Source organism: Macaca mulatta, chromosome 12, assembly GCF_049350105.2.
Source record: "Macaca mulatta isolate MMU2019108-1 chromosome 12, T2T-MMU8v2.0, whole genome shotgun sequence".
Taxonomy (NCBI): Eukaryota; Metazoa; Chordata; class Mammalia; order Primates; family Cercopithecidae; genus Macaca; species Macaca mulatta.
Window position 1 is genome coordinate 106,034,125 of NC_133417.1, and position 26,191 is coordinate 106,060,315.

General features: G+C 37.8%; 2 protein-coding genes across 16 annotated transcripts in view; one reads left to right on the forward strand and one right to left on the reverse strand.

Annotated features, from left to right (window-relative positions):
• Positions 1-26,191, forward strand: part of NIF3L1 (NGG1 interacting factor 3 like 1) — an 80,079-nt gene that overhangs the window by 40,808 nt on the left and 13,080 nt on the right. For 6 of the 12 annotated variants that reach the window (XM_077956324.1, XM_028830458.2, XM_077956327.1 and 3 more), the window contains one exon: positions 6,432-6,837. Coding sequence is in view for 3 of the 12 variants with exons in the window: in XM_028830458.2 (XP_028686291.1) it covers positions 6,432-6,469 (38 nt within the window). In the remaining 9 variants the exon portion in view is untranslated. Of the gene's footprint in view, positions 1-6,431; positions 6,838-17,170; positions 18,017-26,191 lie in introns of those variants that run through there. The other 6 variants (XR_013401791.1, XR_013401795.1, XR_013401794.1 and 3 more) reach the window with 2 other exon arrangements.
• ORC2 (origin recognition complex subunit 2) overlaps positions 1-26,191 on the reverse strand; it is a 60,077-nt gene that overhangs the window by 18,294 nt on the left and 15,592 nt on the right. For all 4 annotated transcript variants that reach the window (XM_015110703.3, XM_015110707.3, XM_015110704.3 and 1 more), the window contains 7 exons: positions 21,380-21,469; positions 13,235-13,327; positions 11,824-11,855; positions 8,008-8,068; positions 5,835-6,028; positions 4,030-4,128; positions 1,544-1,653 (listed from right to left, as the gene is read on the reverse strand). In XM_015110703.3, the coding sequence (XP_014966189.2) occupies positions 1,544-1,653; positions 4,030-4,128; positions 5,835-6,028; positions 8,008-8,068; positions 11,824-11,855; positions 13,235-13,327; positions 21,380-21,469 (679 nt within the window). The remainder of the gene's footprint in view (positions 1-1,543; positions 1,654-4,029; positions 4,129-5,834; positions 6,029-8,007; positions 8,069-11,823; positions 11,856-13,234; positions 13,328-21,379; positions 21,470-26,191) is intronic.

Consider the following 26,191-nt stretch of genomic DNA (forward strand, 5'->3'; position numbering starts at 1 on the left):
AAAAAAAAAAAAAAAAAAAAAGAAGAATGATTCAGTTTTCTGCCATAGGCAACTACACAAATGGAGTGACTAACATTCCCTCATTCACTCTGCTGGATAGCAGGGGCAGGTGGAAACAGTGGACTTCAGATGAGCTTAATTTTATGTATGTTGAATTATTTACAGGACATCCAAGTAGAAACTGCTAATATACATTCAGATATCCAGGTCTGCTACTGCGAGTGAGGTATGGGTTGGAGGTTAACTGTTACATGAGTCATTCATATACAGAAACCAACTGAAGCCAGAAGAGTGAATAAGCCCACCCAGAACACCAAGCACTAGAGGTCAAGCTAAAGTCCAACTCCATGACTGTTTATGAAGGTCAAGCAGAAACAGTATTTATGTGATGCTCTCTGGCAATGCAGGATAACCTAGAAATGGAAGAACAGAAAAGAGGTAACCTCCAAAGGTAGAGATTACAAGGTCAAAGCACAAAAATAAAGAGGCAAGGAATTCAGAGAGCTAGCAGTTCCAATGAACTTGCTGACTATAAGGTCTCACCTGAGAAGCAAAGCAAATTAAGTTATCGTAAGTTGACATACTGGGAGAAAAAAATAATGATGGGCTAGAGATGGGATTAGAGTGAAGAGCTTACAAATTTATAATGCACAGATCCATAATTAGTTATTGAGAGAAGCCGAGGTTCTTGCAGAAAAGTTAATCATTCCCTTCCTAGCATAACTTTTTTTTTTTTTGAGACAGAGTCTCTCAAACCCCTGGGCTCAAGCAATCCTCCTGCCTTGGCCTCCCAAAGCACTGGGATTATGGGTATGGGTCACAGTGCCTGGCCCATGGATCTACCTTCTTATTTACCTCAGTGACAATGTAACTGTGAGTGTGCATGTATATTCACATTCGTGTACATTTTAAGCACTTCCTTATGTTCAAGTCTTTTTAACTGCAAGGATAAAAGTAATTATCATAAAAAGAAAATACTATGTTTTGATTTCACTCATTCTTCTAGGCATTTTAGTGGAAATTTAAAATTTAATCTGAGGTGTGTGAAAATAATAAAAGTGAAAAAATATTCTAGGAAATAATGTTAAAATAGTAAATTAATGCTTATAGAACAAATCTGCTCATAAAATTCTGAAAGTCTGTAGTACACAAACATAAGATTAAAGTAAATATTATCCTTTCATTTAAATAACTATGCTGTGGAAAACTGGATTAAAATCTAATTGGTATATTTATTAATCTTGACAAATTAAATATACAGGTTTTTTAAACCAGTAACATAATTCTAAGAAATGCTATTTATCTTATCAATGGCTGTCAAGTCTGATAAACACAAATTTCTTAAAAACTGTAGAATTTCTGGGAAGAGTCATACAATAAAGTGACATTTCTATATGAGTCATAATGTCTATTTTTACATTTATTTTTATATATGACTAAATATATCAAACTCATTGTAAAAAGAAAAATGTTAACTTACTTTAACATATTCATGTAAATATGTATTATTCTTTATTTTACAAGGGTTTGTAATAATACTTACTGTAATTGCAGCATCCATTTATGAAATAATTTTTCATACTGTTGATTTAGTTGTTTAAGTTCGGCAGAAAAGGAAGGGGAAACCTTGCTCAATAAGTTACGCAATGTTTGCTTTAAAAAAAGGAGGAGGGGAAAAAAGTCATTCTCAAACCACAGATAGCAGATCAATCCAAACAATTTCCTTAGAAGTTGAGCTTAGAAGAAGCCAATTGGGATATTACTTTAATCTGGTTTGGCAATGAGTGTATCAACTGATAAACACAATTCTTAAAAAATAATTTGTTTTCTTAAAACTGTTAACATTCTTTTTAGTAATAACAGCAAAGAATTTCGTAAGTTTTGTCCAGAACCATTTAAATGATTATAAACTCCAAGAATAAGGTTTTAATTTAATTCTCAGAAAACATTAAAGGTTCTTTATAATTTATTTACCATTATCATTAGTAAAATAAATCTGTATCACTGCTCCTCTTCCAAAAGCTGTTTCTAACAAATCCTTTATCTTTGATAAGTATTGCAAATTTTTAAAAACAATAACATAAATAAACTGAGGAAAGTGCATTGCCCTGTACCCCAAACTTGGAAAGTCATGCTGATGAATTAGAGATCATTTTTTGAAATGAAAACTCCAGCAAAAAGCTGCACATGGGTCTTCACTCTGGCACTACCATGTTTTCATGATTCCACCACCTTTCAAGTAAAATATTCTTTAAATACTGAAGATTAGAGTTGCGATAAATATTTCAGGTACTCTGGCTTGTACAGTGTTTATTTAGTCACAGTTAAAGCAAAACAGGACTACCTTTAAGTAAAATTGTTAACTAGGTTGCTAAAAAAAAAAAAAAAAAACTCTCTTATCTCTTCTGAGTTCAGAGCCCTGAAAAAGCAGAGAAAGCACTAGTATCTTTTCCAGCAGTCATTTACACTGGATTATCTGATCATATTCACACTTGAGTGTGAACTCTAGAATGTTATCTCATGTATGTACTTTCATTTCAAACTTTTTTTTTTTTGAGACAGAGTCTTGCTCTGTCACTTGCTCACTGCAACCTCCACCTCCCAGGTTCAAGTGATTCTCCTGCCTCAGCCTCCTGAGTAGCTGGGATTACAGGTACATGCCACCATGCCTGGCTAATTTTTGTAGTTTTAGTAGAGATGGGGTTTCGCCATGTTGGGCAGGCTGGTCTCAAACTCCTGACCTCGTGATCCTCCCGCCTTGGCCTCCCAAAGTGCTGGTATTATAGACGTGAGCCTCTGTGCCCGGCCTCATTTCAAACTTTAATTAATATTCATGGAAAACTGCACTTTTGACCCCAATATCCAGCTGTACTAGAATGAGGCAGAACTGGCAATCTAGTTTTGAGCCTGGGCTTTAACAGACTGTTTTCCCACTTTTTCTCTTATGCCTCTGCCATTGTCATGAGGATAACATGCCTCAGCTAGCCTGCTGGTCCAATGAGGAAGAGAAACATGGAGCAAATCCTAGATCAGCCAACCTCTGACTGACTTGCAGACATGAAAAATAAATGCTTATTGTCACATGCTACTGAAGACTGTATTGATTAGCTATGCTATGTTTATGATCAATGAAAGGCTTTCCTCTCCCTCACTGACAGGTGTTTCTTTCATCCCCCTAGAGATCTTTTTGCCTCTAAGTATGATGAAGTCCTATTGTGAGCCTAGACTCATGTGTCCTTCTCCCACGTTGCTTATATTCTCTGATCCGAGTCTCAATACCAATGAGCCAGGACTTAGATTATCAATTGAAATTACTACTGGCAAAGACTTTCTCACTCAGATGGTTCTGTCTCCTCTCTTAGAGAAGTAAAACCCCAGCAAATATAACTGTATGGTATTTTTTTTTTTTTGTAAAATGAGCTACTGGAACCATAGTACATGGTAATCTTGTTACCACACTGGGCAGGTTTTCCATAATATCCTCAAGTAGAATATCCTCTACTTTTTGCAAAGTTTGTAACTGAGAGAAAGTCAGGTTGCAGTCACTGTTTTATGACCAGTGTGAGGTTTAGTAAATACATATAGGTTAAATGAATAACAGAGATTAATGGCAAATGGATATCAAGGACTATGACCCTGATGATTATCATAGATCCTGAAGAAATAATAAACAAATAAGAGGGGGGAAATGCATAATTACAGTCCAATCCAGTAAATTATTTATTTATTTATTTAAATTTTAGTAACAACGAGGTCTCCCTATGTTGCCCAGGCTGGTCTCAAACTCCTGTGTTCACATAATCCTCCTCCCTTGGCCTCCCAAGGTGCTGAGATTACAGGTGTGAGCCACGTGTGCCCAGCCTATTTACTATTTGTATAACAAAAGAAGTAATAATCACATTAACTTGTGTTTCATTTGATCAGGACAATAATTCTACTTGTGTATACTTTTCAAATCTGTTGCTTATGTAGCATATTTTTCAGGACAGAGTAAAAAAAAATTTAGAAGTAACATTCCTTGCAACATACCTGATCCAGTTTAGCTCTCCTTAGCTTCTGCAGCGTTCTATCTGAGGTTAAAACTTTTGAACTGCTGTGAGCTTCAAAATACTCTTCCACTAAGTCACTCTGAAAGTGAACAGAGTAGTCAGTCCTTAGTAGCTTCAGATATCTGTCTTATATCAAAATTAGACAGTAATATTAATGTAAAATAGGACATGTGAAATTCTTTACTTGGTAGTCTTTTTAAAGCAACAGTACCAGTTAAGGCCAAGCATATTTAATTTCAATAATAAAACTGAGTAATTACTAGGATCATATAAGTTAAAGAAATGACTAGATGAAGTAGTAGTCTGTTCCTAAAAATGATTCCTAAGTTACAATATGTAATTTCCATTTAGACTAAAAAAAGAGAGATGATTTTACATATCAAGATCTTTCTTTCTCCTCAAGTAAATCTTTTTTTTTTTTTTTCCTTTCTTTATTGAGGAAGGGTCTCACTCTGTCACCCAGGCTGGAGTGTAGCGGTGCAAATACGGCTCACTGTACCCCCAACCTCCTGGGCACAAGGGATCCTCCCACCTCAGCCTTCCAAGTACATGGGAAGGCAGGCATGCACCACTACACCTGACTAATTAAAAAAAATTTTTTTTTTTTGCAGAGACAGGGTCTTACGTTATCCAGGCTGGTTTCAAACTCCTGGCCTCAAGCAATCCTCCCACCTTGCTCTCCCCAAGTGCTGGGAAACAGGCATGATGCCTGGCCTCAAATAGTCTTAGCAAATTCTTTAATATTAGTATAGCTGAAGTACTGTGAAAATGAGGAGGAAATCGACTGCAAGGTAATAAAAGAAAAAAACCACAAACAAACCAAAAAACTTGCCTACTATTCCAGTCAAGTGGAATTTTCTTCTCACACTATTTGTTCTTCTTATTTTGGGCAGGACTAAACTCTAGGGTGGTAAGGAAGGGACAGAAAGCTATTTAAGCAGTAGGCTCCTCAATTGCTCTGAACCTTTAGATGCAGCACCAGGATAATTAGCCTTTTCTAAAACCAGGGTGCCTGCAGTATTCTTCCAAATGACTCAGCATGGGTCCCTAGCCACATCATTCATTACACTGACTTAAATACATCAACAATGGTACAAAAACAAGATACACTGAGAACTCATGACTCCAACTGTCCAATCAATATTTACTTAAAAGTTCAGTTTTTTCTGTTATTTTTCATTCTAATCCTATAGCATATTTTAAAAATTATTTATTTATTTATTTTTGAGACAGAGTTTCACTCTTGTTGCCCAGGCTAGAGTGCAATGGCATGATCTCGGCTCACTGCAACCTCCGCCTCCTGGGTTCCAGCAATTCTCCTGCCTCAGCCTTCCAGGTAGCTGGGATTACAGGCACACACCACCACACCTGGCTACTTTTTGTGTTTTTAGTAGAGATGGGGTTTCACCATGTTGGCCAGGCTGGTCTCGAACTCCTGACCTCAGGTGATCCACCCGCCTTGGCCTCCCAAAGTGCTGGGATTACAGGCATGAGCCACCGTGCCTGGCCTAAAAAGTTCATTTTTATACAACAGAATTGAGATGTCACTTTTAAGATGTACTATTTAGCATATACTATGGTATTAATTCATGAATATGTAGACAGACCAGAACAGAAAGTCAAGAAGTAGAAACTGATATATGTGGGAATTTATGTGGAAGGCTGAGAAAATATAGAAAAGTGAAGAAAAAATATTATTTTGAGAGATGTGGATCTCTTAGGGTAGCCTATCTTTGAGATATTACACAATTTTTCTTTAAGGTTAAAGTCTCTCTCTTCACTTACTGTTTTCTCTCTTTTCATTCTCTTAGAAGGTGTTTCTTTGCAAACAGGAGCTGAAACTACTCTATTCTGAGCTGGAATCTTTTGGCTGAATATGACTGCATTAGTGTCCTCTTCATGTTCCTGTGCAACCCCTTCATCATCCTCTGAGTTGGAAGCAGAATATTCGCTTTCACTGTCAGAATGAGACCTTGGAACTGTGGGGGGAAAAATAGCAATTTGGACAATTTCATGGTTTGACAAGAGAGGCATTGTGGGGTAAAGGAAAGAGTGGGGGCTCTGAAGTAAGAGTCTGAATTCTGGTTTTGTCATTACCTGCTCATGATTTCACCAGAGCTAATTAATAAATTCTCTCAGTACTGGTTTACTTATCAAATTAACAGTACATAATTTTAATAAACCATTAGGAAGATTACACTGAAATGTATATAAAGCCACTAATAATGCCTGACACTCAGGAACTGTGATAGAAATTGTTAATCATACCTAACACCGTTCTCCTTCCCTCTTCCTTGCTAACAGAGCTCTAATTTTACAAAATATGGCAATGTGCCCCATCCTAGGGGATGATTCATGGTAACTGCATTTTTCTTCTTCTAGGTACCTGCTTTCCCAGCCTCTGCTCCAACTATGGTTGACTATGTGACCCCTGGACCAATGAATTGAGGGAAAATAGCTGGCAGTTCTGAGAAAGATTTTCATCAATTATGTAAGAAAAACCCCTATTTATACCCATCGTTTAAAGCTATGAAAGCCATTTTGCAACATGAAGTATCAAACCTAAAGATGAAAAATGCTGGTGGCAGAGTAAAAAGATAGGAACAATCTGGGTCCTTAATGACACTGTTGAGTCACATCAACCATGGAACTTGCATCTCCATATTTGTTTTGATGTGAGATACCTAAATGTCTATGGCTTAAACTACTATTATAGAATTTTCTGTTGCTGCCTATTGACAATGTCATTCTAACTAATACAGCACTCAATAAATGGTACTTATGATTATAATTATTACTAATACATACACATACACCATCCCAGAGTTGATTCAAGAATCATCTTTTTCGACAAACCACAACCTCACCTGTACAACTCCCCAGAAATAATATAGCTAGTTTTACACTTATTAAATAAGAATAAAGCCAGTTTCACAATCAACAGGCATAAAACTGTTTTTAAAAGCTAACTTCCAAAATATGAGTGAAAAAACTTTATACTGCAGAGGATTATCCCAAGTCAGAATGTAACAAACGTAAATATTAAAAAAAAAAAAAAGGCTTAATTTTGTAAGCACATATAGCTTAGCAGATTCAAATGTGCACTGACTGCTGCTCATGGTATATGCACAGCTTAGAAGTGGTGGCAGGTGGCAGAAAGTGTCTCTACCTTCTTTACATGTACGCTTCCTCCATGTAGGCATATATGTTTTGTGGTGATTAAGAAGGAAGAGGGAAGTTCACCTTCTCTCTAAAAAACAACCCATCTTTGGGATAAGGAGAAAACACAAGACATGGGATATAGTTGACATGAAATAACAATCACAACTATACAGACCTTTTACTGCTTTAATATACCAAATCATTTAGCATTACCAATTTTATGGTGATTAAAAATACAGTTTTAACAATTCTATGAAATCCGTACCTTGAAAAGAAAGGGCTATGAAGTTATAAAGCCCTGATGTTAGGCTGAATTTAACAATGTTGGCTAATACTACTCTTGTCAAGGATCAGCATTATGAAAGGTATTGACATTTTCCTGATATATAAAGGTCCAGTCATTTGCCCCAAAGTTAAATATTCAAAAATCTGAAACGATTTTTAATTTCCTAGAAGGCAGGAGCCATGTCTGTTCACTTGATTTTGTTTAGCCTTCAGTACAACTATGAATATTTAATATTATTTCATTATAAAATTTTCAAATAAATCAATAGAATAATTTCCAGACTGTCTCAAAACTGTCTTAAAAGGCATGTTATTTCTTTGGAAAGACCTTTTAGCTGACTTCAATATACACTGACTACAATGTGAAAGACATGGTGCTAAGCGTTGCAGCTAAAAGCCAAAGATTCAAAACACCAAGCAGTCTAAGTCTAGAACCTATATACTTAACTACCATTGCCTGTTGTTTAGATGTTGCTTTTTATAAAAATGTCACGTAAAAAGAAATACGTACCTATTAATCTTTTTCTTAGACTACGAGGTGCTGTTGACAGAAATTCACTTTTGTCATTGTTCTGTTTAAAAACAGGAAAAGCATTAAATAACAACATAGAAGTTAATGACTGATCTGAGTGAAAGAGGCTAGAAAAGAAAAATATTTTGCTTTCAATAGACTGCATTAGAGCTAGATGAGCTTACTTCCTAGAACTAGAAGATAATGACAAATGAATTATTTGGAACAAAACAAGGGTATAACAAAAGAAACAAATTCCAAAGGATTACTAGAGTGATTCTAGAAATTGAATTCTATATTATTTGTAAAGTATGTATATACTTCTATTATGTACAGAAAAAATATGAGTATATCAGCCTTTTGAACTACTTTCACCTATCAGATTAGTAGAACATATATATACACACACACACACACTTTTTTCTGAGACAGAGTCTTGCTGCATCACCCAAGCTGGAGTGTAGTGGCGTGATTTCGGCTCACTCCACCTCACTGCAACCTCTGCCTCCTGGGTTCAAACCATTCTCCTGCCTCAGACTCCCAAGTAGCTGTGATTATAGGCATGTGCCACCACGCCCAACTAATTTTCGTATTTTTAGCAGAGACAGAGTTTCACCATATTGGCCAGGCTGGTCTCAAAACTCCTGAACTCAAGTGAACTGCCCACATTAGCCTCCCAAAGTACTGGGATTATAGGCATGAGCCACCGTGCCCAGCCCAATAGAGTATCTTTTTAAAAGATAGTATTATGTAGCAATCGTAAGTATGAAAGGGAATGGGCACTCCTATGTATATGGCAATGGGCCTTTTAATGTGCTAGAAATTTACTGGTGTTAAAGTATTACATTCTTTAAGGAGAGAAATAGAGATTTACACTTTCTTACTTTCTGTAAGAAATTTAAAAATTGTAATTTTTAATTTAACAGAAATAAAAAAATTTCTGTTACAATTAAAAAATTGTAACTTTTTATAGAAGTACAAAGAATTTTTTTATAGAATACTACCATAAGTTGTTAGCACATTAAAATATCCACTGTTATATACATGTAAATTTCTAACAGTATTGATAAAAAAGTTAAGGTACCCTGTGATTTTATCAACATGAAAATATGACAAAAAAAATTTAAGTTTATTGTCTTGTGATAGATTGTTGGTGTCATTTAAATCTGATTTGGGATATTAAGAATAGTACTCTAGGCCAGGCGCAGTGGCTCATCCCAGCACTTTGGGAGGCAGAGGCGGGCAGATCACCTGAGGTCGGGAGTTCGAGACCAGCCCGATCAACATGGAGAAATCCCGTCTCTACTAAAAATACAAAATTAGCCGGGCATGCTGGTGCATACCTGTAATCCCAGCTACTTGGGAGGCTGAGGCAGGACAGCTGCTTGAACCTGGGAGGTGGAGGTTGTGTTGAGCCGAGGTCATGCCATTGGACTCCAACCTGGGCAACAGAGTAAAACTCTGCCTCAGGGAAAAAAAAAAAAAAAAAAAGAATAGTAATCTAATAACTGAGATAATCCCTTACCGATGGAATTACAGTATGTCTCAAACTTTTTTGATCAAGATCCTCAAAAATTTTTACATTTTGTCATCTTGACCCAGTACATGTATATATATAAACCAAAAAAATTATAAAACAGAAATTTAAAATTCTGTTCTACTTCATTTGTTAAAAATGCAGTTTATGTCTTACTAAACTGATTTCATGATTGAGTATTGAGATAACTTATATAATATATACACAGCTTAAGTCTGAGAATTCACAACACCAGTGTCAAAATAACCATTGCAGAAAATTCCTGCTCAAAAAGACAAGACTAATAAATAATTTCCCTACTTGCTATAGAAAATTTCTGCAAACTAATCTCTCTTGACGGTTTGCTCATTTGGGCAAACTGTTCTCCTATCAGGACAACAGATTACTCCCAGGGCAAACAGCTTATCTTATCAACAGTTTAGTTATCAAGATACACTTTAAGACACGATCTTCACTGTGTCTACCAATCCTAAAATATCATGTCCCCAATTCTGCCCAATACCAATCAGTTTACCATCTTGAAAAACCTGCCTTAAGCCACTTAAGCCCAGGATCCCCAAGCCCTATACATATTTTCTCTTGAACTTGCTTTTCTAAGACAGTACACTAAGATTCTGTCACAACGATGTTGTCTCTTATTGTAATAGGTAGCTTTGTTTCATCAACAGGTTTTTCTGGTCTTTTGGGAGAGTTGACAATATCTACTAATGGGTTATAATCTATAACTTGAGAAAGAATAATCTAAATTCTTGATTGGATTATGGCAATGAGCTTTTTTTCCTTTTATAGTGATACAACACACAAGACATAATATAGGAAAAAAGCATTATTAAAGACAATTGAAATTCTGGCATGTCTAATCCCATACACAGACTTGTCTAAATAGGACATTCCTGCACAGGCCATAAGCATGGCCTTAGATGACGCATAAGAATCACTTGAACCTGGGAGGTGGAGGTTTCAGTGAGCTGAGATCGCCACCACTGTACTCCAGCCTGTACTCTATACTGACTGTGGAGGCAAAAGTGACTCCATCTTGGATGCTAATCCATCATGTTAACTTCTGATTAGCCCCAGACTCATGAATGCCTCCTGATTCCTACTTTATTTACTGTCTTCTGTGAAAGAGCATGTCAACCTTGATATTATTACACAAATTACTGGCTACAATGCATATAGCATTCTTGCCGTCTTGACAATTAAAGAGGGTTGCCTTTAATTATCTTGCTGGAACATGTATACCCTTTCCTTATGCTATGTAAGCCATGGCTCTGGGGAGTAACAGTGAAGAGAGCTACCCTGTCTTGTGGCTGCCCAAGACCATGCTCCTGTCTCTAATAAAATACCCTTTACTGACAAACTAAACTTGTCTGCCTTCTCCTTTGGTTTCTTGGCTCCTTTGGCATTTGGGGGATGCTTTGCATATATGGCCCTTTCATGGAACACTCAACACTCGAAAAGGCATAATGAGAAAATTACACCACAAAAACACAAAGGAGGCCAGGCGTGGTGGATCACTTGAGGTCAGGAGTTCAAGACCAGCCTGGCCAACATGGTGAAGCTTTGCCTCTACTAAAAATACAAAAATTAGCTGGGTGTGGTGGTTCGCACTTGTAATCCCAGCTACTCAGAAGCCTGACGCATAAGAATCACTTGAACCCGGGAGGTGGAGGTTTCAGTGAGCCGAGATTGCCACCACTGTACTCCGGCCTAGGTGACAGAGTAGGACTCCGTCTCAAAAACAAACAAACAAACAAAGAAAAAAACCCACAAAGGAGGAGATAAAAATTGTCAATTCCTTTTAATTACTCTGGAATGGATTTGCCTAAGCCAGCCTAAGTTTTCAAATGTAAATTATAAAAGGATAGAATAATGGATCTAATGCATCTTGGGATCAAACTGCACAACACTGCCCCCTTCCCCCTGCAAATGAAATAGAACATGACATATAAAAGCAAAACCCCCAAAATTTTCAAGCCCGCTACACACAGCAGAAAAAGCACAACAGTTGGGTCTGGGAGGCCTGGCTTCATTTTCTAGCTGTTCTCCTTCCAGTCAACTGAACTCACACAAGTCACTTCACCTCTCTGAACCTCCAATTCTCCATCTATAAGTTAGATATTTAACTGCCAAATATCTGTAAATTACAAAGCTCTATATAAATTAAGAGATCAATTTTTTCATTGAATTTCTGATAATTTTTCATCGAATTTCTGACGATTTTTCATCATGTCTTACTTTGTAACACTAAGGCTTTTGCTTTTTAGTCAATCACTTACCTTCGGCTGAACCTTGTCTGAAGCAGAATGGCCTAAAGAATGAAACAAAAAGCCATGACTTACTACGGACACTTTACTTTTCATTGTGGTCTAGTTTCATCAAAAGTAGTTTCCAGGCATGGTGGCTCACACCTGTAATCCCAGCACTTTGGGAGGCAAGGCAGGAAGATTGCTTGAGGCTAGGAGTTCAAAACCAGCCTGGGCAACATAGCGTGATCCTGTGTCTATTCAAAAAATTAAAAATTAAAAAAAAAAAAAAAAAAGCAAAGCTGCAGCTTCTACATAGAAGCCACCACATTATTACTGAATTATAAATTAATTCCCTCTCCACCGGAGGATTATCACTATTCATTTCATGATCACTCACATTATTAACAGCTACTTCCCGCATTTCTGTAGCATTCTAACAAGAAAAATGGAGCCCTTTTAAATTTTGATTATTGAAAGGTACAACTGTCCAGGAGCAGTGGCTCACGCCTATAATCCCAGCACTTTGGGAGGCCAAGGCAGGAGGATCGCTTGAGGTCAGGAGTTAGAAAACAGCCTGACCTGCAGGGTGAAACCTCATTTCTACTAAAAATACAAAAATTAGCTGGGTGTGGTGGCAGGTGCCTGTAATCCCAGCTACTCGGGAGTATGAGGCAGGAGAATTGCTTGAACCCGGAAGGCAGAGGCTGCAATGAGCCAAGATCACACCACTGCACTCCAGCCAAGGTGACAGAGTGAGACTTCTTCTCAAAAAAAAAAAAAGTACAATAGAGCCAGACACAATGGTGCTTATAGGCCCTGTTACACGAGAGGCTGAGGCTAGAGGATCACTTGAGCCCAGGAGTTCAAGGCTTTAATAGTGTGCTTTAATTGTGCCCGTGAATAGCCAATGCACTTCAGCCTGGGCAACACAGCGAGATGCCATCTCTAAAATATGAAAAAATAGAAATATCGGCAAGTGACATTGGTGTTCAAAAACCAAAAGAAAAATATAAATAAAGAGAAACACAATGTATACTTTTTAATCTAGTTAGAAGGGATCATTCAAAAATAGCCGCTCCACAATTACTGTAAGACTTCCAAACTCCAAACGCCTTATTTCATATAGTATTTCCCAAAGTCAAATCTTCTATAAAGAATTGGCTAACTCAAGCAAATAACAACAGGATTTAAAGACTATTTCTGGTTAGCCCTGTCAATTTGCACAACTTCAGTTAGCACAGATATTTTTCCCTCTTATTGACTGCTAAACATGAGTATACTAAGTTACATGAGTTGAAATATTAATTGCATTTTGTTGAATGAATTTTCAGAATAGAAAAGAAGAAAATATATAAAAATGCACAAACAAGGGAAAAAGTAACATGCTCTATCTTGAAGCAACTATGAAAACTCTTTTCAAAGAACTAATGTAATGTCTTACCCTTGCTACTTTGAGGAACGTTTATCATAATCTCAGGATCATTCTTCAAACTGAATGAAACACTTTTTTTTGGTGTTTTTGCTAGTTCTGAAGCTGTAAACAAAGAAATATATAAAAACCTTTTAAAGGACAACAGTAGATAAAGAGGGAAATAAACTTATTTCGCTTACAAAAGTTATTTAAAAACCTTTGCTACTTTTATCAGAAAAATAATCCTGTCCATATTAGGAGTAGTACTAATTTCACCTTTATTAGCTGTCTTCCCAGCATCTTCAAATTTTCCTTCATATTACCCACAGATTTCTTAAAAAAAAAAAAAAAATACAAATAACTTTGACCTTGCTGCTTTCTCTAATTACCATACTCTCCTCTCCATCAACCACTTATGTTCCTTTCACTTCTTACCATATATAGTTGAGGCACATCTTTGATGGGGGGTGAGAAAGAATGGCCTGAAAGTGAGATCCAAACTCAAGGGAAAACTGTGCAGAGTTAAAATTATACTTTAAAATCTTTTAAATCTTCCATAAAGTGTGGAACAGTTTATTTTGTGCCAAAAATTCTATAATACGTATAAATAATGCATAAAACAGAGTGTTGAACAGATGGCCATTTCTTCAACTAAGAATAAATGAAATAGTGGTCTTTTGTTTAGGGGCCATTTTATTTTTACTTTAACAATTTTCTTTCCCTCATTTTTTTTTTTCTAAAGACCAAAGACCAAATCGCTTGTAATAGGGGCCATTTAAAATAAAAAAATATAATCGTTATCTTTAATGATGCTCTCACACTCACACCATGAGAGGCATGTGGAAAATGAACCCAAATAAAGAAATAGATTTACATTTTCCAAGTTAACTCTCACACTGGGACACTGTTCACTGAGAAAAAGGGCACATACCAAATTAACTGCTTTTTTTCTTTTTTCTCTAAATGGAGAAGGTGTAGTTAAATTTGTACAAGTGAAAGCCATTTTACTGGCTCCTAAACCTTTCTAACCTGCCCCCATTTTTATCCTCCAATCTTGAAACTGACCCAAGATACTCATAACAATCTCTACAAATGAATTGGCTGCTTCTTTTTTCTTAATCTCTTTGGCATTCTATATGATTCACTAGGTTTTGTTGTTGTTGTTGTTTTGCTTTTGTTTTTTTTTTTAAATCTCCCTTGGTATTACTCCTCCATTTGAGTCTTATGACATTATCCTGGTTCCCAAGCTACCGGTGGTGGTTAGTCCATCTCTTCTTCACTGTCCTCAGCCTCCTCAACATTCTAGGCATACTTAAGGCTCAGTCCTTGCTCTTCTCTTTATGTCATTTTTGGATTAAAGGCTGATTCACAGGATAGGGAAAAAACTTCATATGAAAAGAAGCAACAAAAGCAACTTAGCTGAGATCATTCTGGTTTTATACTGAAACATAAAAATGCTCCACCTGATTTTAAATAACTATAAAACTACAAAGGAGTCAGGGAGAAAAGAAGAAAAAGAAAGAATTGAAGAGGAATAAGAACAAGATAGTCTTTTTTTTTTTTTTTTTTTTTTTTTTGAGATAGAGTCTTGCTCTGTTGCCCAGGCTGGAGTGCAGTGGTGCGATCTCAGCTCACTGCAACCTCTGCCTCCCAGATTCAAGCAATTCTCCAGCCTCAGCCTCCCAAGTAGCTGGGATTACAGGTGTGCACCATCATGCCCAGCTAATTTCTTGTATTTTTAGTAGAGACAGGTTTTCACCATGCTGGCCAGGCTAGTCGCAAACTCCTGACCTCATGATCCGCCTGCCTTGGCCTCACAAAGTGCTGGGATAACAGGTGTGAGCCACAATGCCCGGCCAAGATAGTCATTTTTGTGAGTACACAGAGATAGGCAGACATTCCAACACCTCTTGGATGACTCAACATGTCTAATAAGCACCAGGCACAATGCCTAGTACAACTACCTGTCACCCAGGAGTGCAGTGGTGTGATCATGGCTCACTGCAGCCTTGACCTCCTGGGCCCAAGCCATCCTCCCACCTCAAACTCCCAAATAGCTGGGACCACAGGGGTGCACCACCATGCCTATCTAATTTTTAAATTTTTGTAGAGACAGGGTCTTCCTATGTTGCTCAGGCTGGTCTCAAACTCCTGGCCTCAAGTGCTCCTCCCACCTCGGCCTCTCAAAGTGTTAAGATTACAAGCATGAGTCATCACACCCAGCGGTGAACCACTATTTAACACATAACTTTTTGTTTAGTTATGACTGTGAATGGCAAAAAGTTACAGTGTTTCTTTACGTCAGGGGTCAGCAAGCTATAAGTCTATGGGCCAAACCCAGACTTTCCACTTGTTTTAAGTACAGTTTTATTGGAACATAGCCACACCATCCATATGTATTGTTTGTGGCTGCTTTTTAGCTACAACAGCCAAGTTCAGTAGTCACAACAGAGACTGTTTAGCTCACAGAGCTGAAAATATTTACTGTCTGGCCCTTTACAGAAAAAGCTGGCTGACTTTTGCTCTGTATTAATCATCTGCATGCACACTTTCAATGCGTGTGTACAGTTTTTATCATTCTTTTCTTGCTCCTGTGTCATATTTGTTTTCGATGATATTAAATGAAATGTAATGGCATGGCTGTTGACTCTATTAATACAAAATTAGGCCTGGACATGGTGGCTCAAGCCTATAATCCCAGCACTTTAGAAGACGGAGGTGGGTGGATCACTTGAGTCTAGGAGTTCAAGACCAGACTGGGCAACATGAAGAAACCCTGTCTCTACAAAACAACAGAAAAATTAGCCAGGTGTGGTGGCGTGTGACTTTAGTCCAAGCTACTTGGGAAGCTGAGGTAGGAAGATCGCTTGAGCCCAGGACATGGAAGTTGCAGCGAGCCAAGATTACACCACACATTCCAGCCTGGGCAATACAGAGAGACCCTTAAAAAAAAATGATGTTACTTGTGGGCTTGTAAAAAAAAAAATAGGGCATAAATTTTGTATCTTTATATTCATTATTCTAATAATTCATCTATATTGTCTTTTACACAATAAACTGGTCTCTAATGATAGCTTTAGATCAGTCTGTTATCTGGTCCTATCTAACCAATCCATTTTCTTCTTTTTTTAAAAAAGATACTTATTTTCTTTTACCTCATTTATATTTATCTGCTCATCTGTTGATGAACATATAGGTTGATTCCATATCCTGGGTATTGTGAAATAATACTGCAATGAACACGGGCGTGCAGATCTCTTCAACATACTGATTTCATACCCTTTGGGTATATATCCAGTAGTGGGATTGCTGGATCTCAAACTATTTTTAATTTTCCCATTTACTTCTCCAGCCTGATTGAACTCCTCACTTTCTTCTCTACCTGGTAATTCTACTTTTGCTCTTTTGTTTACATTTATTTTCTTACCCTAGATACATTCTCTGTATTTTACAAAGCCTTCCTATCTAACCTATAGTCTATTTCTAGCCCTATATCTTGGTTAGCCCAATTATATGAAAATCTTTTTCTTTTTTTAAATTTTTTTTATAGAGATAAGGTCTCACTATGTTGCGCAGGCTAGTCTCAAACTCCTGGGCTTAAGTGATCCTCTTGCCTTGTCCTCTCAAAGTGTTGTGATTATAGGCGTGAGCCACTATACCTGGTCAAAATAATCATTTATACTCAGAATAACATGATTTTCTGGCAGATCATGTTATTTATTAAATATTAAGGCATTCTATTTTACTGATATATTTAGATGTAAACACAATTAGCAACAATACTTAATGAGTCAATGAAATTCATTAAAGAGCATCGTAACTAAACATGGGTTGTAACTAAACAAAGATTTTAGAAGTCTGATCAGTCTGTCAAACTGTGTTCCTGAAATTTCATGGTCATAATAATAAAAACTAAATATCTATAAAACTATCTTCTCATGACTTTAAAATGTGTATTTGTTTCAGATGTGATGACAGAAATGCAGAGAATGAAGACAATATTCCAGTTTTATGCAGCGCTTACAAATACAACACATTATCATCTTTAAGTTATGAGCGTGCTGATTCTCCAAATGGAGAACTACTACTTGATTACTCCTGTGAGTTCTATTTCACTTCACAATAATAATTCTCCTCTTTCTCCAGTGGTATTTTTTTGTCCTGCACCATTGTTCTAGGGTTTCATTTTGGTCTTGGTGTCTATTTTATCTTTCTTCTAATAATTACATCAGCATTTCTCCGGTTTCTCAGTGCTCCTATACAGGATTCAGTCATTTTTATAGATTTAAACAACCTTCATGTTCTGGGTTCAAGTGATTCTCCTGCCTCAGCCTCCCAGGTAGCCAGAATTACAGGTGCGCACCACCACATCCAGCTCATTTTTGTATTTTTAGTAGAGATGAGTTTCACCATGTGGGCCAGGCTGGTTTTGAACTCCCGATCTCAAGTGATCCACCTACCTCGGCCTCCCAAAGTGCTGGGATTATAGGAGTGAGCCACTGCGCCCAACCAAAAAAACTTAATTTCTTGATGTAGATAAATATATACTAAGAAACACATCAATTAATGTAAATTATTGTATGTACCATGTTATGTTCAAAATCAGTAATGTATTTAATGTTACAACTTTTAGAAAAACTAAACTGATTTTGTCAATTGATTAACTTATATTCAGAAATACAGGTTTTATAATTACTTCTCATATATTCCTCATCAGTGTCAACATTTAACATATTTCATTTTTACTTGACCCTGAATGTTTACATGTGTCATTGGCTACAGTGATTGAATAAAAACAAACCACTGAAGAAATATCCATAGGTGTTTTATACTTATACATTGTAAGCCCTCTTTTTCAACTATTAGATTTACCAGGTGGATAATAATTATTCTCTTGTTCCTGACTTTTTGGTATTTCCAAACCTTATATTTATATACCTTTATAATTTTCAAAGTACTTTCACATATATTACTTTCCTTCCTTACTGCTTTCAAAAATGATGACCCCCTCATACCACAAGATCGAAATACAGTGCCATCTGATTCTTTTGTTTGTTTTTGTTTTTTTGAGACAGGGTTTCACTCTGTCACCCAGGCTGGAGTGTAGTGGTGTGATCGTGGCTCACCGTAACCTTGAACCCCTAGGCTCAAGCGATCCTCCTGCTTCAGCCTCCCAAGAAGCTGGGATTACAGGAATGCACCACCATGCCTGGCTAATTTTTTAATTTTCTGTAGAGACAGGGTTTCACTATGTTGCCCAGGCTGGTATTGAACTACTGACCTCAAGCTATCCTCCTGGCTTGGCCACCCAAAGTGCTGGGATTACAGGTGTGAGCTACCATGCCTGGCCTGAATTTTAAAAAATAATTGACAGTTTAATTTTAAGGTTATATGTAATTTATTACAGCCTAGTTCTCTGAAAATCAGCAATTGAAGTGTAATTGGTATAGGTGGTAACTCAAGTAAGAAAAATGTTAGAAGACTATTCCTAATAATTTTATGTAAGCATTTTCCTGTAATATAAACAACATTTTTCCATATACAGGGTAAAGCTCTGTGGGTTTTTTTTGGTTTTTTTTTTTGAGATGGAGTCTTGCTCTGTCACCCAGGCTGGCGTGCAGTGGCACAATCTCGGCTCACTGCAAGCTCTGCCTCCCAGGTTCAAGTGATTCTCCTGCCTCAGCTGCCTGGATAGCTGGGACTATAGGCACGCACCACCATGTAGAGATGGGGTTTTACCATGTTGGCCAGGCTGGTCTCAAACTCTTGACCTCAAGGGATCTGCCTGCTTCCTGCCTCAGCCTCCCAAAGTGCTGGGATTGTCCAGCAAAACTCTTATTTAATCATTAATTCAGAATAGCTCTATGTGACTCTCACTTGTTACTTCAAAATAGTTTGTGAAGAGACTAAGCTATGGCTGGGCACAGTGGCTCATGCTTGTAATCCTAGCACTTTGGGAGGTTGAGGCGGGTGGATCACTTGAGGTTGGGAGTTTGACACCAACCTGGTCAACATGGTGAAACCCCTTCTCTACTAAAAATACAAAAAACTTGGGATTGGGTGCCAAGATGGCCAAATAGGAACAGCTCCAGCCTTCAGCTCCCAGTGTGAGTGACACTAAAGACAGGTGATTTCTGCATTTTCAACTGAGGTACCAGGTTCATCTCACTGGGGCGTGTTGAACAGTCAGTACAGGACAGTGGGTGCAGCCCAATGAGTGAGAGCAGAAGCAGGGCGAGACATCGCCTCACCCGGGAAGCACAAAGGGGAAGGGAATTCCTTTCCCTAGCCAAGGGAAACTGTGACACACAACACCTGGAAAATCGGGTCACTCCCACCCTAATATTGCGCTTTACCAAGGGTCTTAGCAAATGGCACACCAGGAGATTGTATCCTGCGCCTGGCTCTGAGGGTCGCACGCCCAGAGAGCCTCCCTTATTGCTAGCGCAGCAGTCTGAGATCTAACTGCAAGGTGGCAGCGAGGCTGGGGGAGGGGTGCCCGCCATTGCTGAGGCTTGAGTAGGTAAACAAAGGGGCCTGGAAGCTCCAACTGGGTGGAGCCCACCACAGCTCAAGGAGGCCTTCCTGCCTCTGTAGACTCCACCTCTGGGTTCAGGGCATAGCTAAACAAAAAGCAGCAGAAACCTCTGCAGATGTAAATGTCCCTGTCTGACAGTTTTGAAGAGAGTAGTGATTCTCCCTGCGTGGAGTTTGAGATCTGAGAACGGACAGACTGCCTGCTCAAGTGGGTCCCTGACCCCCAAGTAGCCTAACTGTGAGACACCCCCAACTAGGGGCAGACTGACACCTAACACCTCACACGGCTGGGTATACCTCTGAGACGAAGCATCCAGAGGAACAATCAGACAGCAACACTTGCTGTTCAGCAATATTCACTCTTCTGCAGCCTCCGCTGCTGATACCCAGGCAAAGAGGGTCTGAAGTGGACCTCAAGCAAACTCCAACAGACCTGCAGCTGAGGGTCCTGACTGTTAGAGGGAAAACTAACAGACAGAAAGGACATCCACACCAAAACCCCATCTGTACATCACCATCATCAAAGACCAAAGGTAGATAAAACCACAAAGATGGGGAAAAAGCAGTGCAGAAAAGCTGAAAATTCAAAAAATCAGAGCGCCTATCCCCCTCCAAAGGAACACAGCTACTTGCCAGCAACGGAACAAAGCTGGACGGAGAATGACTTTGACAAGTTGAGAGATGAAGGCTTCAGACGATCAAACTTCTCAGAGCTAAATGAGGAACTATGAACCCAGCACAAAGAAACTAAAAACCTTGAAAAAAGATTTGACAAATGGATAACTAGAATAACCAATGCAGAGAAGTCCACAAACGACCTGATAGAGATGAAAACCATGACACGAGAACTATGTGACAAATGCACAAGCTTCAGTAATTGACTCGATCAACTGGAAGAAAGGGTATCAGTGATTGAAGATCAAATGAATGAAATGAAGTGAGAAGAGAAGTTTAGAGAAAAAAGAATAAAAAGAAATGAACAAAGCCTCCAAGAAATATGGGATTATGTGAAAAGACCAAAAGCATTAGGAGATATACCTAATGTAAATAACGAGTTAATGGGTGCAGCACACCAACATGGCACATGTATACATATGTAACAAACCTGCACGTTGTGCACATGTACCCTAGAACGTAAACTATAATAAAAAAAAAATACAAAAAAGTTAGCCAGGTGTGGTGGCACACACCTGTAGTCTCAGCTACTTAGAAGGCTGAGGCAGGAGAATCATGTGAACCTGGGAGGTGGAGGTTGCAGTGAGCCGAGATTGCACCACTGCACTCCAGCTTGGGCAACAGAGTGAGACTCCACCTTTGAAAAAAAAAAAAAAAGAAAGAAAAAGAAACTAAGCTACATATTTTGGAGAGGACTAAAGAAAAACAGACTGTGCTCATACTACAAGAAGCTTATAATCTAGCTGAAAACAGAAGACATCTGAGCATGTAAAAAACCAAATGAACTTAATTGTGCTTAATATAACATCCTTCTTTTAGGGAATGTCTCATTATTCCCTAAACCATAGGGAATCTGTCTTCATTCCTATAGGAAATACAGTAGTATGATAATCATGGGGAATGTGGTTAAATCTACCTTAGGAAAGATGAATAATAGTTACAGAAATCAGAAAAGCAACATACCTAATTTAGCCATCTTTTCAGAGTGTTTTCTATTCTGAAAAGAATAAACTTTATTTCCACCACCTGTAGCAGAGCCATTTTTCAACGATTCTGAAAGAAAAAATGCAACATACATTTAGGAAAAAAGAACAAAATTAACAGAAAAAAAAATTTTAACAAAAAACTAAAGATCTGTACCTCTCACAGCCTTGCATAAAGGTTTAACTATATTTATATATAAAATATTTAGAAATACATTGTAAAGAAAACAGGCTATGGAACTGTTTTTATAGGTTTTAACATGCTATTCAAAGATACACAGACATCTATGTAAAAATACAAAAACATGGCAAAACCCCAGATTAGAGGGATATGCATTCAATTCATAACAACAGTTGCCCCTGGGGAGGGAGGACTAAAAGGACTTTATTGGTTATATTTATTTTCTGAAGCAAAGATGAAAAGTACAATTGTTGAGGTTGAGATTTAAACAGCTGTTTTATGGTAGAAGCTTTCTTGGCCGGGCCCGGTGGCTCACACCTATAATCCCAGCACTTTGGGAGGCTGAGCCAGGTGACCATGAGGTCAGGAGATCGAGAGCATCCTGGCTAACACGGTGAAACCCCGTCTCTACTAAAAATACAAAAAAATCAGCTGGGCATGGGGGCACACGCCTGCAGTCCCAGCTACTCAGGAGGCTGAGGCAGGAGAACTCCTTGAACCCAGGAGGCGGAGGTTGCGGTGAGCAGAGATTGTGCCACTGCACTCTAGCCTGGGCGATAAAGTGAGACTCCAACTCAAAAAAAAAAAAAAAAAAAAAACAGCTTTCTTAACAGATGCTGACTTAACTGACATTCTTCAGTCTCCTCTTTAAATATCAACTGCTACCTACAACAGTGAACATTCATTTCTAGTATCCTACTCCCTAACACAGCAATTTCCAACATGTGGCCTGAGGGTTGCTAGGATCCCTGAGGTCAAAATTACTTCTTAATAATACTAAGACATTAATTACCTTTTGATTCTCAATCAAGAGTGTACAGTGAGGTATGCCAGAGACAACATGACGTGATAACAAGTTATCATATTGACTAATGGAATGTGTGAAGCAGGTAAGAAAATCCAGTTGCCTTCAGTGAAGCCAGAAATTAAAAATATAAAACAATGCCCTCCTCATTACGTTTTTGAAACCATTGTTTTTCATTTAAATATGTGATGTATTGTCAATACTTAATGAATTTATTAGAAAATAGTGTCAAACTTTCCAAAATGTGTGCTCATCCTCCTTATTGCTTAAGCTTTCCTAGTGATCTGTATTCCTACTGACACTTGGTTTTATCCAAATTCCTTAATCTTTGTCAAACAATGGGTATAAACTGAATCTCATGAAGAGAGGTGTCTTAATTTGTGTTTCCTTAATCATTACTGACATAGAACATTTTTTTACAGGTATCTTCTCAGAAAAAAAACCTTCTTTACACTGTGGCTTGTCTTTACACTCTTTTTATGGTGTCATTTGAAGGAAAGTGCTGGTTTCTTATAAAATAGACTTTACACTAGTCTTTTTACTGTCACCATAGTTTTGCATTTTCCAGAATGTCATATAGTTGGAATCATACAGTATGTAGCCTTTTCAGATTGGCTTCTTTCACTTAGTAACATACTTTTAAGGTCCTTTCATGTCTTGTTCATAGCTTGATAGCTTTTTCATTTAAGTGCTGAATACTCCATACTCAGGATGTGCCAGTTTGTTCATTCATTCATCTACTGAAGGACCTCTTTGTTGCTTCCAAGTTTTGGCCATTATGAATGAAATTGCTATAAAGGTCCACCTGCAGGTTTTTGTGTGGACATGTTTTCAACTCATTTGGGTAAATACTAAGGAGCATAACTGCTGAATTATATGGTTAGAGTATGTTGAATTTTGTAAGCAGCAGCACAGCTGTTTTTCATGGGGCTGTACCATTTTGCATTAACTACAGATAAATGAGTTCTTGTTGCTCCACATCCTAACCAGTATTTGGTGGTATTGGTGCTTTGGATTTTGGCTATTCTAATAGGTGTATAGTGGTATCTCATTTTCTTTCAATTTGCAATTCCCTAATGATATGATATTGAGCATATTTTCATATGCTTATTGGCCATCTGTTTATTTTCCTTGATAATAAAGAATAAAAATAGATGGCAAATACACATACAGTATCTGTTCAAATACCTATTTGCCTATTTTTAATTGTTTTCTTATTGCTGAATTTTAAGAACTCTTTGTATATTTTGGATTAAAAGTCCTTTATCAGACATGTCTTTTGCAACATTTTGTTCTAGTCTGTAGTCTTCTCATTTTCTTGAGAAACAATGAATGGTAATTAGTTGATTTTGTCAATCTTTTCTTTTGATTACATATTTTGTAAGAAAACTTTCTATAATCAAGACCAAAACCACATTCTATTTTCACCTAAAAGCGTTTACAATTTGCTTTTCATGTTTAAATAATCAAGGTATTTAATCTGTTTATAAAGGGAGGTAGAGGGTCTTTTTTTTAAAAGGGAATATACAATTGTCCCATCACCATTTACTGACCAGTTCATCGCTACCCCAGTGATCTGCAATGCTACTCCTATAGCATATCTAGTTTTCATATATGCACAAGTCTATTTATGGAGAACTTGTTACTACAATTATAGAACTACAACTAGAATATATAATTAGAATACAGAATGTATAACTATATTTATATTATTTCTTTTTATCTATTATACTTTATGTTCTAGGGTACATGTGCACAACGTGCAGGTTTGTTACATGTGTATACATGTGCCATGTTGGTATGCTGCACCCATTTACTCATCATTTACATTAGGTGTATCTCCTAATGTTATCCCTCCCCACTTCCCACACCCCACAACAGGCCCCGGTGTGTGATGTTCCCCTTCCTGTGTCCAAGTGTTCTCATTGTTCAGTTCCCACCTATGAGTGAGAACATGCGGTGCTTGGTTTTCTGTTTTTGTGATAGTTTTTGAGAATGATGGTTTCCAGCTGCATCCATGTCCCTACAAAGGACATGAACTCATCCTTTTTTATGGTTACATAGTATACCATGGTGTATATATGCCACATTTTCTTAATCCAGTCTGTCATTGATGGACATGTGGGTTGGTTCCAAGTCTTTGCTATTGTGAATAGTGCCTCAATAAATATAAGTGTACATGTGTCTTTATAGCAGCATGATTTATAACCCTTTGGGTATATACCCAGTAATGGGATGGCTGGGTCAAATGGTATTTCTAGTTCTAGATCCTTGAGGAATCGCCACACTGTCTTCACAATGGTTGAACTAGTTTACAGTCCCACCAACAGTGTCAAAGTGTTCCTCTTTCTCCACATTCTCTCCAGCACCTGTTGTTTCCTGACTTTTTAATGATCACCATTCTAACTGGTATGAGATGGTATCTCATTGTAGTTTTGATTTGCATTTCTCTGATGGCTAGTGATGATGAGCATTTTTTCATGTGTCTGTTGGCTGCATAAATGTCTTCTTTTGAGAAGTGTCTGTTCATATTCTTTGCCCACTTTTTGATGGGGTTGGTTTTTTTCTTGTAAATGTGTTTGAGTTCTTTGTAGGTTCTGGATATTAGCCCTTTGTCAGATGAGTAGATTGCAAAAATTTTCTCCCATTCTGTAGGTTGCCTGTTCACTCTGATGGTAGTTTCTTTTGCTGTGCAGAAGCTCTTTAATTAGATCCCATTTGTCAATTTTGGCTTTTGTTGCCATTGCTTTTGGTGTTTCAGACATGAAGTCCTTGCTCATGCCTATGACCTGAATGGTATTACCTAGGTTTTCTTCTAGGGTTTTTATGGTTTTAGGTCTAAGATTTAAGTCTCTAATCCATTTTGAATTAATTTTTGTATAAGGTGTAATGAAGGGATCCCGTTTCAGCTTTCTACTCAAGGCTAGCTAGTTTTCCCAGCACCATTTATTAAATAGGGAATCCTTTCCCCATTTCTTGTTTTTGTCAGGTTTGTCAAAGATCAGATGGTTGCAGATGTGTGGTATTATTTCTGAGCGCTCTGTTCTGTTCCATTGGTCTACGTCTCTGTTTTGGTACCAGTACCATGCTGTTTTGGTTACTGTAGCCTTGTAGTATAGTGTGAAGTCAGGTGGCGTGATGCCACCAGCTTTGTTCTTTTGGCTTAGGATTGTCTTGGCAATGCGGGCTCTTTTTTGGTTCCATATGAACTTTAAAGCAGTTTTTTCCAATTCTGTGAAGAAAGTCATTGGTAGCTTGATGGGGATGGCATTGAATCTGTAAATTACCTTGGGCAGTATGGCCATTTTCACAATATTGATTCTTCCTATCCATGAGCATGGAATGTTCTTCCATTTGTTTGTGTCCTCTTTTATTTTGTTGAGCAGTGGTTTGTAGTTCTCCTTAAAGAGGTCCTTCACATACCTTGTAAGTTGGATTCCTAGGTATTTTATTTTCTTTGAAGAAATTGTGAATGGGAGTTCACTCATGATTTGGCTCTCTGTTTGTCTGTTATTGGTGTATAGGAATGCTTGTGATTTTTGCACATTGATTTTGTATGCTGAGACTTCACTGAAGTTGCTTATCAGCTTAAGGAGATTTTGGTCTGAGATGATGGGGTTTTCTAAATATACAATCATGTCATCTGCAACAGGGACAATCTGACTTCATTGTTTCCTAACTGAATACCCTTTATTTCTTTCTCTTGCCTGATTGCCCTGGCCAGAACTTCCAACACTATGTTGAATAGGAGTGGTGAGAGAGGGCATCCCTGTCTTGTGCCAGTTTTCAAAGGGAATGCTTCCAGG